Source organism: Phascolarctos cinereus, unplaced genomic scaffold (genome assembly GCF_003287225.1).
Source record: "Phascolarctos cinereus isolate Bilbo 61053 unplaced genomic scaffold, phaCin_HiC Scaffold_5;HRSCAF=322, whole genome shotgun sequence".
NCBI classification, from domain to species: Eukaryota; Metazoa; Chordata; class Mammalia; order Diprotodontia; family Phascolarctidae; genus Phascolarctos; species Phascolarctos cinereus.
Genome location: NW_027555958.1, coordinates 139,883,541 through 139,903,315, shown reverse-complemented (window position 1 = coordinate 139,903,315; position 19,775 = coordinate 139,883,541). Strand labels below are relative to the sequence as shown.

General features: G+C 35.3%; 1 protein-coding gene across 1 annotated transcript in view; it reads right to left on the bottom strand.

Annotated features, from left to right (window-relative positions):
* MAN1A1 (mannosidase alpha class 1A member 1) overlaps nt 1-19,775 on the bottom strand; it is a 173,135-nt gene that overhangs the window by 78,662 nt on the left and 74,698 nt on the right. Inside the window, exon 6 of the mRNA XM_020971639.2 lies at nt 2,632-2,726. Within this exon, the coding sequence (XP_020827298.1) occupies nt 2,632-2,726 (95 nt within the window). The remainder of the gene's footprint in view (nt 1-2,631; nt 2,727-19,775) is intronic.

Below are 19,775 nucleotides of genomic sequence, written 5' to 3'. Positions count from 1 at the left end.
ACTTATAGATGTAGAACAGGAATTCTGGTCAGAGTTCCAGGGTGAGAAAGAGTACTCATGCGTGCTCACAGACTAGAGCACAGGCCAGGGGAATAGTGATCAGACCTCTCCTTAGATCATCAGAACCCTCAGAACTAGCTCTAAAAACACAGCACATCATCAAATACTGAAAATAACTTTTATTGCATTATGATCTAAAAGGATGGATTTAACATTCCTGCTTATCATCCCCATCCACCTGAATTAACTGGTATCCCCCTTTTATTAACATATTAATGGAAAGGAAAAGGTTCCTTTATTTAACTAGGAGGGAGGGGGATGATTCCATTGTTGCTTTTTTGTATTTGTTATTTGCATTTGTATTTGCTCTAACATATGGTCATTTTTGTGAAGGTGCCATGTACAACTGAGAAAAAGTTATACTCTTTTCTATTCCCATTCAGTTTTCTCCAGAGTTCTATCATATCTAACTTTTCTAAAATTCTATTCATTTCTTTAACTTCTTTCACTGTTTATTTTATGGTTAGATGCTTTCCATTTTATCTTGATCCCTTCCCTCCAAAGTAAGTACACACAAGAACAAACCAAAATATCTGGCAGGAACATGTTTATAGCTAGGTAATCATTATAATCAAGTGTGGTCAACATGATATCTTGGGACTGTTTCATACAGAGAAAAGTTTGGAAACATGGAAGTTAATGTTGTATGTTGCTATGTAAAAGCAAGAAATCTGAAGAGGTCATACTATATTCCACATTTTTCAAAAATGAGGGGGTTTATTTGAAAGGGCTGAGAGATAACAGTAAGCTTTTTCATGAGTCTCTTTCACTCTTACATAGTGTAACCTCTGAGCATAGTTCCAAATACCTTTCCAGAATGACTGGACCAATTCATTAATTCAAGCTGTAATAACAGTACATTAGTGTTTTTGTTTTCCTGAAGCTTCTCCAACAACTGTAACTGGTTTTTCCCTTTCTAACTTTGCCAGACTGATGGGTGTGAGATGGAACCTCAAAATTGCTTTAATTTGTATCTATTAGTGATTTGGAGTATTTTTTTCATGTGAGATATAATCTTTGAAGCTCAATTTAATATCAGAGTTCATAGATTTAGAGGTGAAAGGGGCTATCTAGTCTAACTTTTTCATTTTACATTTCATTTTACAGGAATCTGAGGCCCAGTGAGATTAAGTGACTTGACCTAAGGACATATAGGTGGTAAATAATAAAGGCAGAACCAGAATTCCAAAGGCAGTGCTCCTTCTATTGTATCATTCAGCCTCTCAGGACCCCTTCCTGGAGATGGAGAGGGGCTGCAGATATGCTTTTAGCTGGCACAGCAGACATCTTAGGACTTCTCCTCTCAAGAGAAGAATAAGTCCTGATACATCATGTTATGAAATTCTTGATACAGCAGCACGTCAGTTAAAGGTGACTCAGTTGCAAGGACCACTAGGCCAGTACTACATGTAGGCTACAGTATATTATATCTTTCAAGCTATCAGATATATATAATAATAGATTAAAACAATGGATACATGAAAATGGACTATCTTAAGGAAAAAGTTAATTGAGTGATAATCAATGTCCTTTATGTCTGAAGAAAACCAGATGCTTGTATGAAATATTTAGGAAAAAACATATGTTCTGAAGAAATCTATGTTAAAATTTAATGTGCATCAAAATAGCCTATTTAAAAAATTTTTGATTTGGTGCTTTTAAATGGACAAATCTGATAATTTCATGCAAGTACATTTTTATGTGCACACGCACACATATATTCTATAAAAAGCAAGACCACAGGCACGAGAGTACATATTGCTTTCATATTTTGTTGGGATGGAGTTAACTGGGGAAACTAAGAGAAAATGGTTAATCAAATGGATGCTCAAACAACAAGAGTTAATCAAATTACTCCCAACAGGAACAGAAGGAGGGTCTTTTAGGTCTTCGGTCCAGGCCTCCTTGGAGCTTGCTTGTAGACTGATAAACCAACACTCCCCACCTTTTTCATAGGCTGAACTACTTTTCCTTTTAGAATGAAGGGACAGAGCAAACAGAAAAGCTCTATCAACTCAAGAATCTATTCAACCTTGGAGATTTTCATGGGCTCATGAACTAATCCTTTCTCCTAGGTTCAGTTGCAGACTGGATGGTCTCAAGGGAACCTTCCACCACATAAGTTGCTCCAAGATTGATGTCCATCTACTGGCAAGAGTGTTTTCATTTTGTAATACATTCTGGCATGCAGCTTAAATCCATGACAAAATGGTCTAGATCCCCTGAGAAGTGCTTAACAAATACAGAACCCCTTCTGTTGAGCAAAAAACAATGACAATATGACGTTTCTTTGTAAATACAGAAATAATGCCTCTAACCTAATGTTCACAGGGCATATACTTAAAATTGTTTTTTTCACAGTGTTTGGAAAACAATGACTTCTATTTCCTGGTCTTAATTGTGAACAATGACAAATATTTGTGAGATGGCTAAACAGAATAGCAAAGCTAATCAGCCTGTACAAGGTTAGAGTACAAACCTCCAAACTATATCCAAATGAATTAATCAGCCCCAGACTCAAATAATAACTCATCTTCCTATTAATGTGATTACATAAATTAAGAATTTTACCTCTTCAAATTCAGCAATGCCCAAGGTATTCCAGAGGGAGTATGAAATGCAGGAAGTAATTTTTCTCCAAGTTCCACTGCTTTCCTTCGAAATATCTGGAAAATTAAAACAGTTCAATACACTACAAGTCAAAGTCAAATGACAAAACATACTGGATCTTATTTAAAACTTAAAAAAGAAAAAGGAAACAGAAATGCATCCAGATATACTTTGTGGTTTTCCACAAAGAGTCCTATTCTAATGCTTGCTTCATCAAGGTATGGCAGAGATTCTGGTTTCTTGCTGGCTGTGTCAGTAGATCCTAAGCCCTGAAACCCTAGAACAGCCTGTATGTTTGTCATTCAAAAAACCCTTTGAACACCCTAGCTAAATCTGAAAAGGCTCCTTATCCAAGGGCTGTCCACCAATTTTTTTTTCATCCACAGCAATTCATGAAGTCTTTTCACTAGGGCACAGAAATCGTGAACTGCATGATAGAGCACCGTGAGGTATGAAATCCTAGATCCCGGAAATCTTATAGAATGGATATATCCAGAAATCAGTTCCATATATGCATCTAGTTTTCCCCTTTACTTTTGAAAAAGAGTGGGACTGAAGCCTAGAGGATAACCAGAGAGGAGCTGTAAGGACCTGACCAGTTTTTCAAGCCCCTAGCAAGGCAATTTTCCATGTCTTTCCCCTTAAGCAGGGGCAACTGGGTTCCTGTTGCCTAATCATATTCTATTCTGTCCTTTTTCAGTCAATTCTGTAGTCACTTCACCTGAACAAAGCTGGCAAAGGGGCTTGTAGATGAAAGAACATGGCATGCTAATGATTCCAGGTGCTTCTAGAATCCCATTCCTATGGAAGCTAGCTCACATTTTATAAATGGGAATCAAAAGGGAGAAGGAGACTCTCTGACAGAGCCCTACCTGTATGTAAAGTAATAATTAAACACTTTAACAGCTGTCTGAGCACTTTTTTGTAGTGTTGAAATAAAAATAAAGCAAATGTACACCAATTAAGGAATGGATAGATAAGTTTTGATACATGAATATACTGTTTTATCAAATGATGAATAAAATTACAGAGAAACAGAGGGAAAACTTAAAAGGACCGATATAAAGAGAAAAAGAATCAGGAAAATGATGCTCATTATACCTACTACAATGTAAAAATGGAAAGAATAACAATAACAAAATTGAGCATTGTTATTATAAAGTTCAAGCCTAGCCTCGAAGAAAAGATGTGAAATGGCCAAGTCTTATATAATGCTTATTATGTGCCAAGCACTGTGCTAAGAACTTTACAAATATTATCTCATTTAATCCTCCCCAACAACCCTGGGAGGTGGATTATTATGATCCCCATTTTACAGATGAGGAAACTGAGGCAATCAGAGGGTGAATGACTAGTCCAGGGTGACACAACTAGTAAGTGTCTAAAGCCAATCTGAACTCAAGTTTTCCTGATTCCAGAGCCGGCACTCTATGTACTGCAGGATAAACACAATCAACTACCACTTCCTGAGAAAGTGGAAGTTGCTAAAAACAAGAAGTTGCCTTAGTGTTTTAATATATCTTTTCTCTTTACTCTAGCTTCTCAGTTTATTTGACATCTAACCTGTGGACCTGCTGGTAGGTGAGCCTCTACTCTAGAAAACCCTGGTTGAGAAACTCCTCAACAACTTACATGTGTAAAGTCCTTCCCACCCATAGAATATAAATTCCTTGAAGGCAGGGGCTGGTTCACTTGCATGGTAAATGTCTCCACTGATTCATCTAGCAAGTCATAAATGGTAGCTTCACATTTTTATCCAAAGGTATTGTATCAGTTGTGCTGTCCAGTACAGGATGAGCTTTTCCACCTTGGCATTACCCACCCCTCTACAATCAAAGCACTGTCATCTTACGAAGAACAGTTGTTCAATAAATGTGTACTGAATTTATTTCCTGCTGGTTTAGGCTTCTTATCTACAGTGGTCAATCCTTCTTGTGTCTTCATTGTGTAGCATAACTGCTACAATATCTTTGGATGAAAATGTTATTTTATGACTTACTAGATGAATCAACAGATGTGAAGGGGACCTAATTTTGGTCCCTAATTTTTGGTTTGGGAGGTAAGGTGGTATAGTATATAGAGGGCAACCAGGGAGGTCTTTCTTTTTCTTATTTGTATTCCCAGCACTTAGCCAGGCACATAGTAGGCACTCAGTACTACTGATAGAAAGATTCAATTTATATCCTAGTTTTGACACATATCAACTGTGTGACCGAAGGCTTAACACTTCACCTCTCAGGGACTCAAAATCTCTATAGGACTTTAAGATGCAAGTGAGTTGTTAATCTGCATTAATGAAAGGATTTTCTGTACCAAGAGCTCCCTACAATGATGAAATCATGGGTCTGGAGCAACAAAAAAGTTAAATTTATCACCACTTCAAGATAGCAATATTGTCCCTGTTCCAGCAGAGTGAACAGAGATGATTTCCCATAGGGAACAACCTAAATTCTCTAAGAGATTAATATTTTTCAACCTAAAATGGAAAATACTTAATATACTTCTAAATTATCTACTATAATTAGTGCTATTAAAGTAATTAGGGAAAGGAAAACTATAGCACAAATGTGCATAAAGAATAATATAGTCAGGACTAACATACATGATATAATGTACAGAATTACGAAGTTCAAATTAGAAATAGTGCACTAACCTGTATGCTGGCCTGTTTTTTACTTTTAGCTGGCAGGCTAGAGAAACTAGTGCTCAAATTCAAATGCCTGGTTTACTGGCCAAATAAATTAAAATGCTTTACAAATATGAGCACAGCTGTGGGAAGCATTATACACTTTTCCATCCGACTCTTCTTCTGTTAATTTGTGAGGCAAATGACTATTTTTGGTGGAGGACAAAGGTAGAGAGAAGGGCAGTGGGGGAAAATGGCAAGGACAAACTAGTGGCAAAGAAGTACAATCTTTAAATGACTTTAATAATAAGTTTTTGATTTCTGTAGACCAGCAGTAGCAACAAGATTGTAAGTGACAGGCATAAACCATTGTTTTAGTATCTCACATTGAATCTAATTATGTTCAAAAATATTTACTTACCTCACAGAGGATTTGTATTAGAAGAAATACATATTCCCTACATAATCCAAATCAGAAGTACCTTCTAATCAAACGGTGAAAAATATGGTTAAATAACTCCTACAATAATCTCACACGCATGTCTTAAGATTATTTAATGAGGGGCCTTAAATGAATCTATGTTCTTGAAATTGCATCAATAAATTATCCTTAAATAACAGAATGAGGAATATGAAGGCAAAAGCATTGCATCTGAAACTGGGTTTGAATTTCAGTGCTACACTTAGTATCTGTATGACCTTGGATAACTTATTCCACCTCTTTTGTCTTCCATCTTCTCATCTGTGAAATGACAGGATGGAAGCAGATGATCTCTATAGTCTTGCCCAGTGTCTAAGTTCTATGACCCTATAAACATTGTTTCTAACTTTTACTGATATCTTTTTATGTCTCTTAAGAATTGTTCGCATTTAAAAATCCATCAAATGAAATATAACTAACTCTTCACATCATATTCACAGATAGAACTAGACAAGGCACTAAATAAGATATGTTGCTTTCTTTGATTTACTCAATTGCTGCTCCTGGTAGACCTAGGAATAAATATTTAAATGCTGGAGCAAGGAGTAAGAAAAGGAGAAATGAACAAGGACGCCCGCTCTAAACAGAAATCTTTTTGATAAAAGTGACATGTTTCAGGTTTGAATTGATCATCAGATATCCAAGTTTATATGGAATTCGTCATTCTGATCATATAGCCAATGTTTTCAAAAAAAACTTGAACCCAGGGTGTCCTGGCACCAAGACCAGCTCTCTACCCACTATGTCATACTGTTTCACCTTACAAGCTATAGATTATTAAATATAAAACTTGGTTATGATACAAAGTACCTGCTTTTATTTTAAATTATGTTTATTATTATTTTTCTTCAAATTTTAGCTATGGTTTTTACTTATCATGATGTACCTAAAGTTCCACCAGTATTCAATTCATTTATTCATCGGGTGTTTATCAATGGCTAAGAGGATGAATTCCCCTAAGTATTATATGTGACATATAAACATTTATAATAAAAGTTTCATATCCTGAAAATTTAGTACTGGAGAGAAATGATTCATATGTCAACATAAGTTAAGTAATAATAAGTGCATCAATTTAAACTAACTCTTGAAGTGTAAATCATAATGATTCTGCTGCCTGTGGCTCATTGGCTGGCATTAACTTGACTGATGGTATCTTTAAAAATTTCCATTTAAAAATAAGAGGATTTTAAGTATCATATTATCCAAATGTCACATTATATAACCAACACTGCATCTGTTTTCAATAGATGAGCCTTTTGCTCTTCTATGGGATCACAAACAGAACAATAAATGAACGCCTTGTTTTGTTAAAAAATCAGCACTAGATTACTGAAATATTATGCAATTACACACTTCTTACTGGGGCAGAGTTTTTAAAAGTATAAATCAAATGGTAAAAATAGATTAGGAAGATTTCTTTTTTCTAATCCAAATACACACAATGACCAACCAATACTGAAAAGGACCCATCAGTTTCCCTTCTTGAGGGCAATGCCAAAGCTGCTAAGTATTTGATGATTTAAATACTTTCAAAGAGATTCCCAAAACATTTTAATATAGCTTAAACATGTTTTCCAGAAAGATCTTTTCTCGACTTCTGATCTTACTCTTGTATGTGTATCAATGACTAACATTAGCAGTTTGTCTTAAAGCCATAGGACATTAAAGGTTATCTAGTACAACCCCTTAATTTTACAGATGAGGAAACTGAGGCATAGAGAAGTTAATTGGCTTATTTAACATTACTCAGGCAGCACTGGCAATGCTGGGAACTGAAACCTGGTCCCCTAACTACAAATCCAATGTTGTTTCCCATTGTACCACAGTGCCTTGCCTTCCCAGCTTCTTCAGGTAGACTATCTGAAGCTAAAAAAAAAATTAAAAAAGAAAATTGTACTATTTTACAAATACCTAGGAAATAAACGCATGGTAATTTTTAAAACACCATAATTCTATTGAAAGAAATAAGTGAATACATGGCACTCTTCAGACATTACATATATGATCCTGGGAAAGTCACTTAACTTCTGTTTGTCTCAACTTCCTCATCTGTAAAATGGGTACAAGACCATTTACTTCCTAGGATTGTTGTGATGATCAAATGAGCTATTTGTAAATCACTTTGCCAACCTTAAAATGCTATATAAATGCTATTTATAAAGTGAGCATAAGGCCTTAGCAAATTTCTCTACCTTTACTTCATCTAGGAAATTTTGGTTTCCTTTTCTGTAAAATGGGGACAATAATCCTGCTTACTTTCAAAGAAATATGTTTTGTAAGCCTTTAAAACTACTGTCTTATCAGTTGTTGGCAGGACATCAAAATACAAAGAAGTCAGATGAGCCAACCTTCAATGCCCTGAATTATTAATGCCCATTCAAAACCAAGTGAAATGTGGACACGCTTTGAAAAGGGCCTCATTAAGAACAGAGACTTTCACATAATGGTGAAAAAATACAAGAGTGGCTTGCCATCTTCTCCAGCTCATTTTACAGGTGAGGAAACTGAGGCAAATGGGGTTAAGTGACTTACTCATGGCCACATAGCTAGTAAATGTCTGAGGCCAGATTTGGACTCAGGAGGATGAGTCTTGCTGACTCTAGGCCTGGTGCTCTAGCCACTGTGCCATTTAGCTGTCTCCAGTAGGTTCATATTGATTACCTTTCATAAATGTCCTATAAATGCCAGCTAGGTGGTATTATCCAGTGAGGCCACTGGATAATAAATAAACCCTCTCTGAATTCTTTCTTTACTTTTCTAAGGTCTAGGCTATGTTTGACTTACTACCAGAAACTCTAAACGGCTATAGCTGTTTCCTCCTTAAGATCTTTTCTTTTCTATATACCTTCTTCCTTTTGGGTCAAAATTAAATCCAGATTAGTAGTTTCTTTCTGAGAAGAAATTGTCAGTAAGGCATGTATCAGAATGTATCAGATGCTCTGCTTTTAGTGGAATTAGACTTTCAGCAGATGGGCAGACATTTGGAAGTCATCCATCATGACTATAGCTTGCCCTGTGCCAGTTTTGTGATCTCCATTAGAAAAGAATCATCCATATCTCCAGGCAGTTTATTCTATGTACCCACGACAACAGGATTTCTGTTTCTCTCTTCTTTTATTTCAGGAAGAACTCTCTACCCTCTACCATAGTGCTACTTTCAAGCTTGTGAATTACGTTACAGTATAGAGAGGCCTTTTTAATGTGTAATGCTACTCCTTTATTAGGTCTTGCTCAATCTGGGTTTTTAAAAACAATGTAAATGGTCTCTCAGATTCTAGTCCTGCCTCTCTCATTTATCCTTCCCACAAATAATCTTCTTAAGACACAAGCATGACCATTTCACTAACCTGCTTAAAACCCTTCACTGGCTCCCTATTACATTTAGGATAAAATATAAACTGTATATATATAATATATAAACAAGATAATAAATTATCACATTCCAGCCATCAGGCCCATTTCAGTGAAATCTTTGAGATACTAAACTCCTTATTTTAAAATTTCAAATTCTTTACTCATACTCTGTATATTATTCTATGTATATATCTGAAGAAATTGCTATTGCTCCTGAACCTGTCAATCACTCATGCATTCACCAAATATTTTGTAAATGCCTAATGTGTGCAAGATAACATTCTAAGTTTGGTGGAAGATAGAAAGATAAGTGAGGTGCTGTTCCTGTCCTCAAGAGGTTAATAAATCATTTATTCATTCATGCAACAAGAATTTATCAAGCACCTAACATGTACAATGTACCTTGAGTAATGTAAGATACAATGTAATTTGTGAATACAAAGACAAATACAAAAACATACCCCACCACAACATGTACACAGAAAAGAAAATATAAAATAGGTATGAAGTAATATAAGCTGGGGGCAGGTGTGATGGTCCTCTAACTTCTCAGTGGATCAGGAAAGGTCTCATAAAGGAGGCAGCAACTGAGCCAAGAACATATTTATTATTATATTAGTTCCCAACATGATTTGTGAAGTTATTGTAGGCCTCATTTTGGATTATTTCCGGTAATGGCATCCTCAAATCCCTTTGGTTATAACTGCATAGGTATGTAGGCTAAATCGAACAGGGAAGCAAAGGGTGTGGGGCCAAATGTTATGGCATGTAGTTTTGCCATCTCCTTCTTTTCTGGGTAATGTTATTAAATGAGTGAACAAAATGTCATTTTTATAAAAGCTCATGAAGATAAGCAATGGAGACTTTGAGAGTTTTAGAGGAAGTCAATCAGTTGTTTCTTTTTTGTTTTCAAAGAGGACCAATGACATATGGGGTGATAGTTTGACCTGAATGTGAACTGGATTTAAGTGGGGCAGAATTACACAAAATCATCTGCCTCACTTTCTCTTCTAGAGTCATCAAAGTCTAGTGGCAAAACAAAAGTTAAGATGACTGGTAATGTCCCGGGATGCAGTGGATGACCTTGGTGTCTTTGATGTCTGACCAAGCTACACAGTGTCTGCTTCAGAAGGCCATTGGAACAAATCATTCTCGTCCACCAGGGGAAGTCTTTACATGCTTGGGGTAAACATCCCCCTAACTCACCAACAGGTTTGTGGCCCATCAGTTACCCTCAACCTGATTTAGCCTGTCTGCTGAGACGTTTTTACCAGGGTGCGGCCACTGTGCATGCTATAGTTTCTTGGAGGCAGAGATCAAAGATGAGTGCCAGATGGACACTAAAGGTAGATGAGCAGCAGTGAAAAGGCTTGGAGAGCTCTCATACCAGAGGTGCTACTCATCCTTGAACATCTCATACACCAGAGTAAATTTAGGTACTCCAGTCAGCAAATATTTATTAAGCGCCTATTATATGACAGGCACTGTGCTAAGAACTATGGATCCAAAGAAAGGCAAAAGATAGTTTCTGCTCTAAAGGAGCTCACAGTCTAACTACGCAGAAAGCATGCAAATAACTACTTTAAAAAAGCTATATAGTAATAATAATAGTTTGCCTTTATATAGCCCCTTAAGGATTATAATGTGCTTCTTTTAAATTTTATTTTATACTTACTGCAAACCAGGTAGGTAGGTGCTATTATTATCTCCATTTTTAAAGATAAGGAAACAGAGTTTAAATTAAGTTATGGGGTGGGGTAGTGTCATAAACAGCTAATGACCCAATGAGTTACCAAGTTGCCTTTCCTTATACATAAGAAAAATCCATGATAATAAACAGAGGAAAAAGACACTAGAATTAAGAAGAATCAAGAAAGGCTTTCAGTAGAAAGTAGATTAGCTGGGGCTTGATGTAACACAGGAAAGTCAGGAGACGGAAATAAAGATAAGAGATCAGGAAGTGAGTATGGGTGAAACCCTCAAACTATTTTCTATATCTAGGTATGTGGTACATGTACAACAATAACAACATGGTAGGGAAAGTGACCAGAACCAAGAACATGGAAAGCTTTAAAACACAGTTGATTTTGTTTTATCAAAGATTAGGGGGTGGTACCAATCCCAAAGAACAGGTAACATGAACAAAAGACATTGAAAACACTCCCCCCTCCAAAAAAAAAAGAAAACTTTTAAAATAAAAGCAATGGTTAATTGCCTTTGGAAAGTTCAAACTCTTCTACAAAATCAAAATGTGCTTATTCTTAGTCAGCAAACACTTTTTCTCAGAATCCATTGAATGTAAAGCACTGTGCTAAGTGTTAACAGCATGCTACTAGCCCCTTTTTCTTAATATCTTAGACATTAATGTTACATCTTAGATCTAATTAGTTCTTAAAAGCCCTTTCTAAATTTTATATTCTTTGTTCCACAAATAATGTTACCTTCTCTCAAAAGCAGTTAATAATGAAAAATTCAGAAAACTCAGTCACATCTAGATATTTAAAAAGCTATAATACACTTCCCAGAAAATATTCTACGTATTATTCTGCTCCCATGTACTTTACTTTAGGTTGTCTTACTGAAGGTTTGTTTTGAATATAACTCTTTGGAATGGAGAAATCCTCTTGCTATTAACAGTATAAAGCTTTTTAAACTGCTCTTGATAATCCAAAGTCCATAGAGCTTGATTTGAGACTGCTGAATGGATTTTAACCCCATCTGTTTTCTTAAACTCTGTGCCTTCCTCATTTGCATATTTCCTGAGAATAATATTGACTTCCACCTAACATTTAACAGATATAGTGGTAAATAAACAAGCTTTTAAAGAGGAGATCTATAGATAGACCATAATGAAGTTAATTCAATTATCACTAAGTAAGGTAATTTTCTTCATGAAACAGATGTTGAAAAGAAAAAATTTTCAAAGGTGACTTTGAAGATTTTACAGGCTTAGTAAACTGATCATTTGAATACAATGACTCAGGAGACATCTTAACTCACCTGCTGGTCACTAAGCAACCCAACAAAATTCAGGGAGCTAAATTCACATACTACTTCTGGTATTTAAGAAGGAGCTAACTGAAAATGACACCCAGAAAAAAAAACGTATGACAGGGAAACAATATGGGAATTTAACAGTTCTGAGCTTGAAACTCGAAGTATTTGTATACACAAGAATGTTAAAGTATACAGTCATACCCTGCCTAATCTTGTTAATTAGTCCTCAACAAAAAATAGTTCCTAAGAAACAAGGATGGAAATGAGAGGGCAAGCTGACTGAGCTAAGGTTTTAGGGGTTTAGATATTAGCTCAGATAATCACTCCCCCATCTAATTTGTATCTAGGTCAAGCTACTAGAGGATTACGTGACAGGACAATGTTATAGAGAGTATACCTGAAAAAAATCTTGATATGTAACTATAATATTTCTCAATAAACTCAAAAGAAAAAGGACAAAAAGGATAACTGATATTGACACTGTGTTTTTTTTTTAACAAAAAATGTCGCTATCCTTTCTACTAGCTATACCCACTATGGGAGGAAAACATGCATTCCTGAGATTACATTTTAAAGGAGACTGCCACAAAATCATGGTTGTGCAAAGAGATTAATTAATAAGATGCTAGAATCAGAAGGAACCTCTGAGGCCATCTAATCCAACCCCATCATTTAACAGATGAAAAAGCTGAGAATGAGAGAAGTGACTTGTTCAAGATTACACAGTCAGTGGCAGAGACAGGACTTAAGCTCCTATCGCCTTAACTTTCAACTAAGTGATCTGGCAATGACTGTTCCATGTGACATTGTCCTCATCTGCTTGGACAGTGAGTGAAGGGACCACCAAAAGAATAAGTAAAGGTGGTGGGAAGTAAAGACATGCCTTTACTAGGTAGGCAGTGACAGAGCTGGTGGTGCTGCAAAAAGCGGTGGCTCAAACTGCCTGTAATACAATTACACTGTCTTACCATTTGAAGTGGCTCTTTATAGACCACAGGGATAGGGTGACAGCACAATAAACATAGGGGGACATGTCATATTGCTGCCACATCTTATTTGCTTAGTTATATGGAAATGGATAAGGACCACAAACATTTCCTTCTCTGTGGGAACTAAAACATGAAACAACTCAAATCAGCACAGGCTGGAAAAAGAGCTTTCTAGTCTAAAACTTGAGTAGTATCCCCTGATAGTTCAAATGAAGGTTGGGGGAGGGGGGGCAAGGAGCAATGATAGGTGCTTCTCCCAGCAGCTCAAAACAGTTGCTCTTGCCACATAGATAAACTCAGGGTTATCTGTTTTTGACTCAACTTTGTTCACATTCTGTTAACTGACATGTTATCTCCACCTTCTTATTTAGCCTTTCTGCTCCTTGATCCAACTCTCTGACAAAGTCTCTCTCTCCCTACTCAGGAGACTGGTTGATTCTGAGTATCTTGCCCTCTAGTTCCTGATACTGGAAAGCCTTGTTCCATCATCCCACTGATACAATTGTCATCTATCCTCTTCTCATATACTCTGGGGTCAGTCAGTCTTCAGTAGAGGGCAGTTAGAGTCAAGTGGTAGAAAAGGTCAGGCATGCATCTAAGTAATGAAATAATCCACTGTTCACTTCTGATGTTGCTGCTGGGTTTTATGACATATGGTTAGAACCTAAGATTTTCTCTTTTTTCTACTCTAAGTGAAGACAATAGAAAAAGTAAATAATAGGCATCTATATTCCAAGTTTTTATTCAGAGTTTGCAATAACTTATTAAAGTTGTGTCAACATTTAGTAGATTTATGAGCAATTCCTAAGTACTCTTTGGATTTCTCTAATTACTTAAAAGTATACCAATTCTATTGTTATACCTACAATTCATGTCTGTTAATACAACTATAATATTTTAGCTTCATTTTGAATGATGAAGTATCACATTTTTCTTTATATTCCCTGACTGGAAAATGTTTCAAGAACTGAAAGGATTATCATGCATAGACTCTACATTACATTTTTCTTTTCATACTGAGATGGGGATCTCTATATCATTTGTTGCTCTTGTTCAGTACCATTACCCACAAGTTTGACTTAAACTTGAAAGAACTGAATGCAGACCTTAGCAAGGACAATATTCTACCTCAACTGCACATCTGCATAGGACCAAGAGCCTTTTACATTGTACCTGACATTAAGATCACTCTGAAATGGAAACAGATGAAAACTAAAAGGACATCAAGGAACTTAATATTCTAATGGCTTTACTGTCTGTGTTCTCAGAGGAATAAAAAGAAGAAAAAGGGAAGGAGAAAATAGGGAGGAAAGCAACAAAGACAATTCAAGAAGCATAACAGTAAATAATAAAAGGAACTAGCAGAGACCAAAATCAGATGTGCATAGGATGAGGTGCATGGCACTCCTTTTGTCCCATCTGTAAAGAGTTGTTCTCTACAGAAGATGACCTCATATCCTAATACCTTTATCTAGCCACAGAAGACAGTTATTTTATCCACCTGAGCATAGACCATTAAATATAAAACAGAAGCATGATAGTACTTGTCCCAGCACTGTTTCTATCCAAACCCTGATGAGAACATGATGTTAGTAGTAATAATAATTTTAACACCTGATTTATATAGTGCACCATAGTCACACAATGCTTTCTTATGCATTATTTTTGTGTCTGTGCTTCCTGCAACCTAAGAATAGTTTGGGGACAATATAGAAAAGTTCCTCTCATTAAGAGAGGGATGGGAGGACCATACCTTATGTTCTAAGACTCAGCAACTTTGTTGGTCCATTTTACATAACTGTTTCTCTCTGTTATATGAAGTTTACAGTGGTGTATGTAGAGGAATTAGGAAATTATTCTGATGTAAAAAAAAATCCAAAAGCCATTAATAGAACATTAAATGAAAAAGTCAGGAAAGACCTGATTACTTAAAAAAAATTAAATCATGCATTTCAATCACAATTTGCAGTTATGAATGAATCCAGAAATACTTTGAGGATTCTGGTTTTTTAATAGAAATTGCATGGTTTTGTTTTGTTCTTTGGGATCTAGCAATGGAAGATTATGAGTTTGTAAAATTGTTCCTGGGTCACTGCATTTGGAATAAGGTGTGAAGAGAAATGTAGATGAAACAAAATGGAAGAAAATGATGGTCATGACACCAGTGTCACTAGCTAGTATCAATTCACCTAACAAAATATTTAATACAAAACTGGAAAGATGACTAATGAGAAATCCTTACCAGAGGTTACAGTTCACTATTGGAGAGAGAGGCCACCATTTCCACTTGCAAACTAAGGAATTTGCTCCTCTCCATTGGTACTCACATGAAAAAAATATTAGGGGAGAAGTAAGTTATGTGGTGCAAGGAACCCTGGACTGGGATTCAGAAGACTTGGGCCCCATTCTTAGACTTGCACAACTATGGGACCTTGGGCAAGCCACTCAGTTGTTTTCAATTTCCTTATGTTTCCTCCCTTACCTGTTCCTTGAACCCATGTACAATACAGAATCTGTGAGAATATAATGAGATAACATAAGTAAAGTCCCCAGATCGGATTTTATGTGGTTATGTAATGTTAATTTAGTGTTAATCAAGATTGAAAATCACTTAAAGTTGATATTCATTTCCTGTATTAGAAAAGATAGATATTTAAAGTTTAATGGATGGATGGACATTTAAAGTTCAATTTAAATAATCAGTCAACTATCATCTCAGACCATAGCTCACACCATTAACACAACACTGTTTTTAATCAAAATATTGTGTTTGCTGCTCAAATAAATGGAAATGTAATTGAATAGTGTGCTATATTTTCTGTTTTTTGGATCAACTGTAACAAGTACATACAAGAAGATTAAATTAGGAAGCCATTATCTAATAACTAACTGTCACATTAAGTTATAGACCAAAATAAAATTCAAAATATTAGGGTAGGCAACCTCAAATCATAAGAGTCATGGATATTACTAACTCAGTGGTCTAAAATAAAAATGAGCATAGGCACGTGGCATACATCCACTTCAGATCAGGTAACAGTACCCATCTCTCCTATTAAATCTGGACTGTTCAACTTTTCTCTTTCCTTTATCCTTGACCTTTTTCCAACAGAAATACAGCTAAAAGAAGAATGTGAAAGAATGAGTTAAAAAAGCGAAGTTGGCAGAACTCCTAATGAGTGTTCATTGGAGATGAAAGATGTAAAGTTAGTTAGTCCCAGAACAGAAGTAATTCTTGTGGTGATGACAATAGGTATATGTGTGTGGGGGGGTGTGGGGGGGTGGGTGGGTGGTATGTGGACTGTGAGGAGAAAAAAAGACAAACACAGCTCTCTTTTCTTGGATCTGGTTCATTCAAAACATGCACTCTGAAGCCTAAGAAAGTATTGAAAGTGCTTCGAAAATAATATACACTGGAGGTGTTATAAGATCTATTTCCCCAAAAATGTGTAAACAGGGGTGATACCCAAGGAACAGGAAGCCTTTTTGGAAAACAGTGGCTAGGATACTGAGGTCCTGGCCCAGAATTTCATAATCAAGTATAATTCTTATGTCATTCCTTTACCCTCCCCACCGAAGTTAGGAAGGTAAACTTCATTTATCTAATTGCCCAAGGTAGTTGCTACTCCCAACATGTTTCTGACATGGCCAGACCCATTATCTCCTTACTTGAGGATTTTGATCTCTCTGATCACTGCCCTAACACCATCAAATCAGATACCAAATCAGATCAAGGAGTGATCTGATTATACTAATGTATAAATGAATTTCAGAATTCCAGGCAGGTCCATTTGAATCTTATTATGAGGAATTGTTGGGATAAAATTTTCTTACAGGTGACAAAAAATTTCAGTAATTTTCAAAGCGAATGGAAATACAGAATCCATGTCTACATAGAGATACAAATAGATCATAAACCCCTGGTTAAGGAATAACTATGATGTTTTTTATCATTTTAAATGATGAGAAATGATAGTGATTTTTATATCAGTGAAATGCAAGGTGTTTTAAAATCAACTCCATGTGTTCCTATATCCCCTTTCAATTATGATTAGCTACACTTACAAATAATTATGGAACATCAATATGTTGCAGTTTTAGGTCATTAACCATGGAAATTTAATTCCAAATACCACCAGCATTACTGTTTCCAATTATCATCTTTTACCAAACTAAACTTTTTTAAATTAAATACTAAATACTGAGCACATCATGTTCTCTGTATAGAAAAATGACAATAATAAATAGAAAAGACTTCTTGCTAACCTTGTTAAATAGGTTATTTGTTTAAAGCATGTATTAGGATTAATCTAAGCTCCAAGAAACTGTAGTGACAGGCGTTAATATACAATACAATAAGGAAATATTTAACACCATTAACAGGATGTGATCTAAATTATACTCTTCCAAATGATCAATTAACATACATTTGTCATTTAATATGCCTAAAAAGCTTCAGTAAGATTGTTTCCCCAAAATGACTATGGGAAAAACAAATTAAATGATATCATCCATTTTCAAATTTAGCTTTTACCTTTTTTCATGCAGGGAATTTTACAAGCACTGGAACACTGAAACATGCAATTTCAAGTAGGCAAATTCTATTTTAAGGATTTACAAAACAATCTCTCATTTTTAGTTTTGATTTAATATTTTCATAATCTTTTAACACATAGCACAAACATGACAATGTGACAGATTGACAGAATTTGACAAAGCTAACAAATGACAAAATCTAGTAATTGCCACAAAAAAAATTAATGGAAGACCAGTCTATGGGGATTTTTGTAATGGAGATTAAAAAAAAATCATTGGAGGTTCAGAAGGCTAACTTGAAACCTATTTCCTTGTTGCTTAATTGTATTTTTAAGTACAAATGACTCAACTAAAACGGAAAAAATAAAACAGGTGAAAGTTGGGGACAGGGAAAAGGAGACGTAGCTGGGAGGGAATCATGTTGGCCTAGAATCATGCTAACCTCCCTTGTCTTCCCTCCTTCAGATAACTGATTTACTTCCTGTTCTTATTAATGGAACTATGAAAAATGCCTGCGGCCAGCTGCCTTATTTAATATTTTAATGATATTAATTTTGACCCTTTGTCAATAAAGCAAAATAGGATTCCATAAGAAAAAACTTTAACATGACCAAATGACACATGAATTAGTTCCATAATGCTAATAAACTTTGCTGATCATATAAAGTTCATCAGTTATATTAGGATACATACAATATATATTAGTATATATTTCTCTTAAAAGAGAAAATGCTAAGCAAATAGGCAGACATTTCTTTCTCAAACTAGGAGAAAGACAAGAGAAACAACAAAGGTTTACATTTTTACTGTCCATCTCCAAAAATTACATTCAGAACTTTATTTCTCCACAGATGTAGAATCTGTAATTTCATACAGAAACCATTCCTAGTTTACAATGCTTACTTTAAGATATCTGAGAGTTCTTAGCCAATCAAATTATAATAATTGACTGGATAGCCAATTGTTTTCTTTTTAGTTAACAGTTACTAATTATCCACATATGTAAATATATAATTAGATTCTATATGGGAAAAGGTGCTACAAATACATACACATTCTAATAAAGTCCTCTTAGATCAATTCTTTTCTAAAACATCTGACAAGCAGTTATCCAGCTCTTGTTTAAACACTAGAAATCACCATCAGATATAGAGGCAGCTGGGTGGTCTAGCTGACAGTGCTGGAATTGGAGTCAGGCAACCTGAGTTCAAATCCTGCCTCAAATGCTTACTAGTTGTGTGACCCTGGGCCAATTATTTAACTTCTCTCAGTCTCTCAGTTTCCTTATCTGTAAAATGGAGATAATAATATCAACTACCCCATAGGGATCAAATGACATACATAAAGTACAATATAAATGCTATTATAATGAATATTACTGACATTAATATTCATAATAATTTATTATCAGCACAGATCCAATTTTTTGACATGTCTCATTGTTGTAAAGATTTTCCTTATATCAAATCTGCCTCTCTAGTCCTAGTTTTGTCCTCTAGGACTATGCAGAATAACAATCTTTTCCATACAACAGATCTTTACATATTTAGGACTATCATGTGCCCCTTTCCCACTGTTCAGGCTTCATTTTTCTGGGTTAATGAAACAAATATTTCTAATTTTTAAAAAAACATTCCTCATGACATGGTTTTGAGTCTCATCACCATTCTGCTTGCCCTCTAGGTATGTGTCATACAGGATTAAACATAAAACTCTACATGTGGCCTGATCAGTTCAAACTACAAGTAGGACAATCATTTCTATGTTGTATACAAAGTACTTTAATTAATTAAGTAATTGATTAATCCAACTCAACTAAAATCTTCAAATGTTTTCCACATGAAATTCTATCTAATCATGTTTTCTTTCTTCATAAACATTGTGTTTATGCCATTGATATCCAAAATCTGCATATAGCACTTTATAACTATTAAATGCCATTTTATTGATATGGGCATACAAATGTAATTCTTATATTTATACATGGATAATGAGAACCTTTCCCCCCTCTTATACCAAAATAAAAAGCCTGAAAGCTATGGACAAAGACAACTCCTCACTATTATTTCCTCCTAATAGCATCCCTCCATACTGTAGAGGGGAATGCTAGACAGTCACT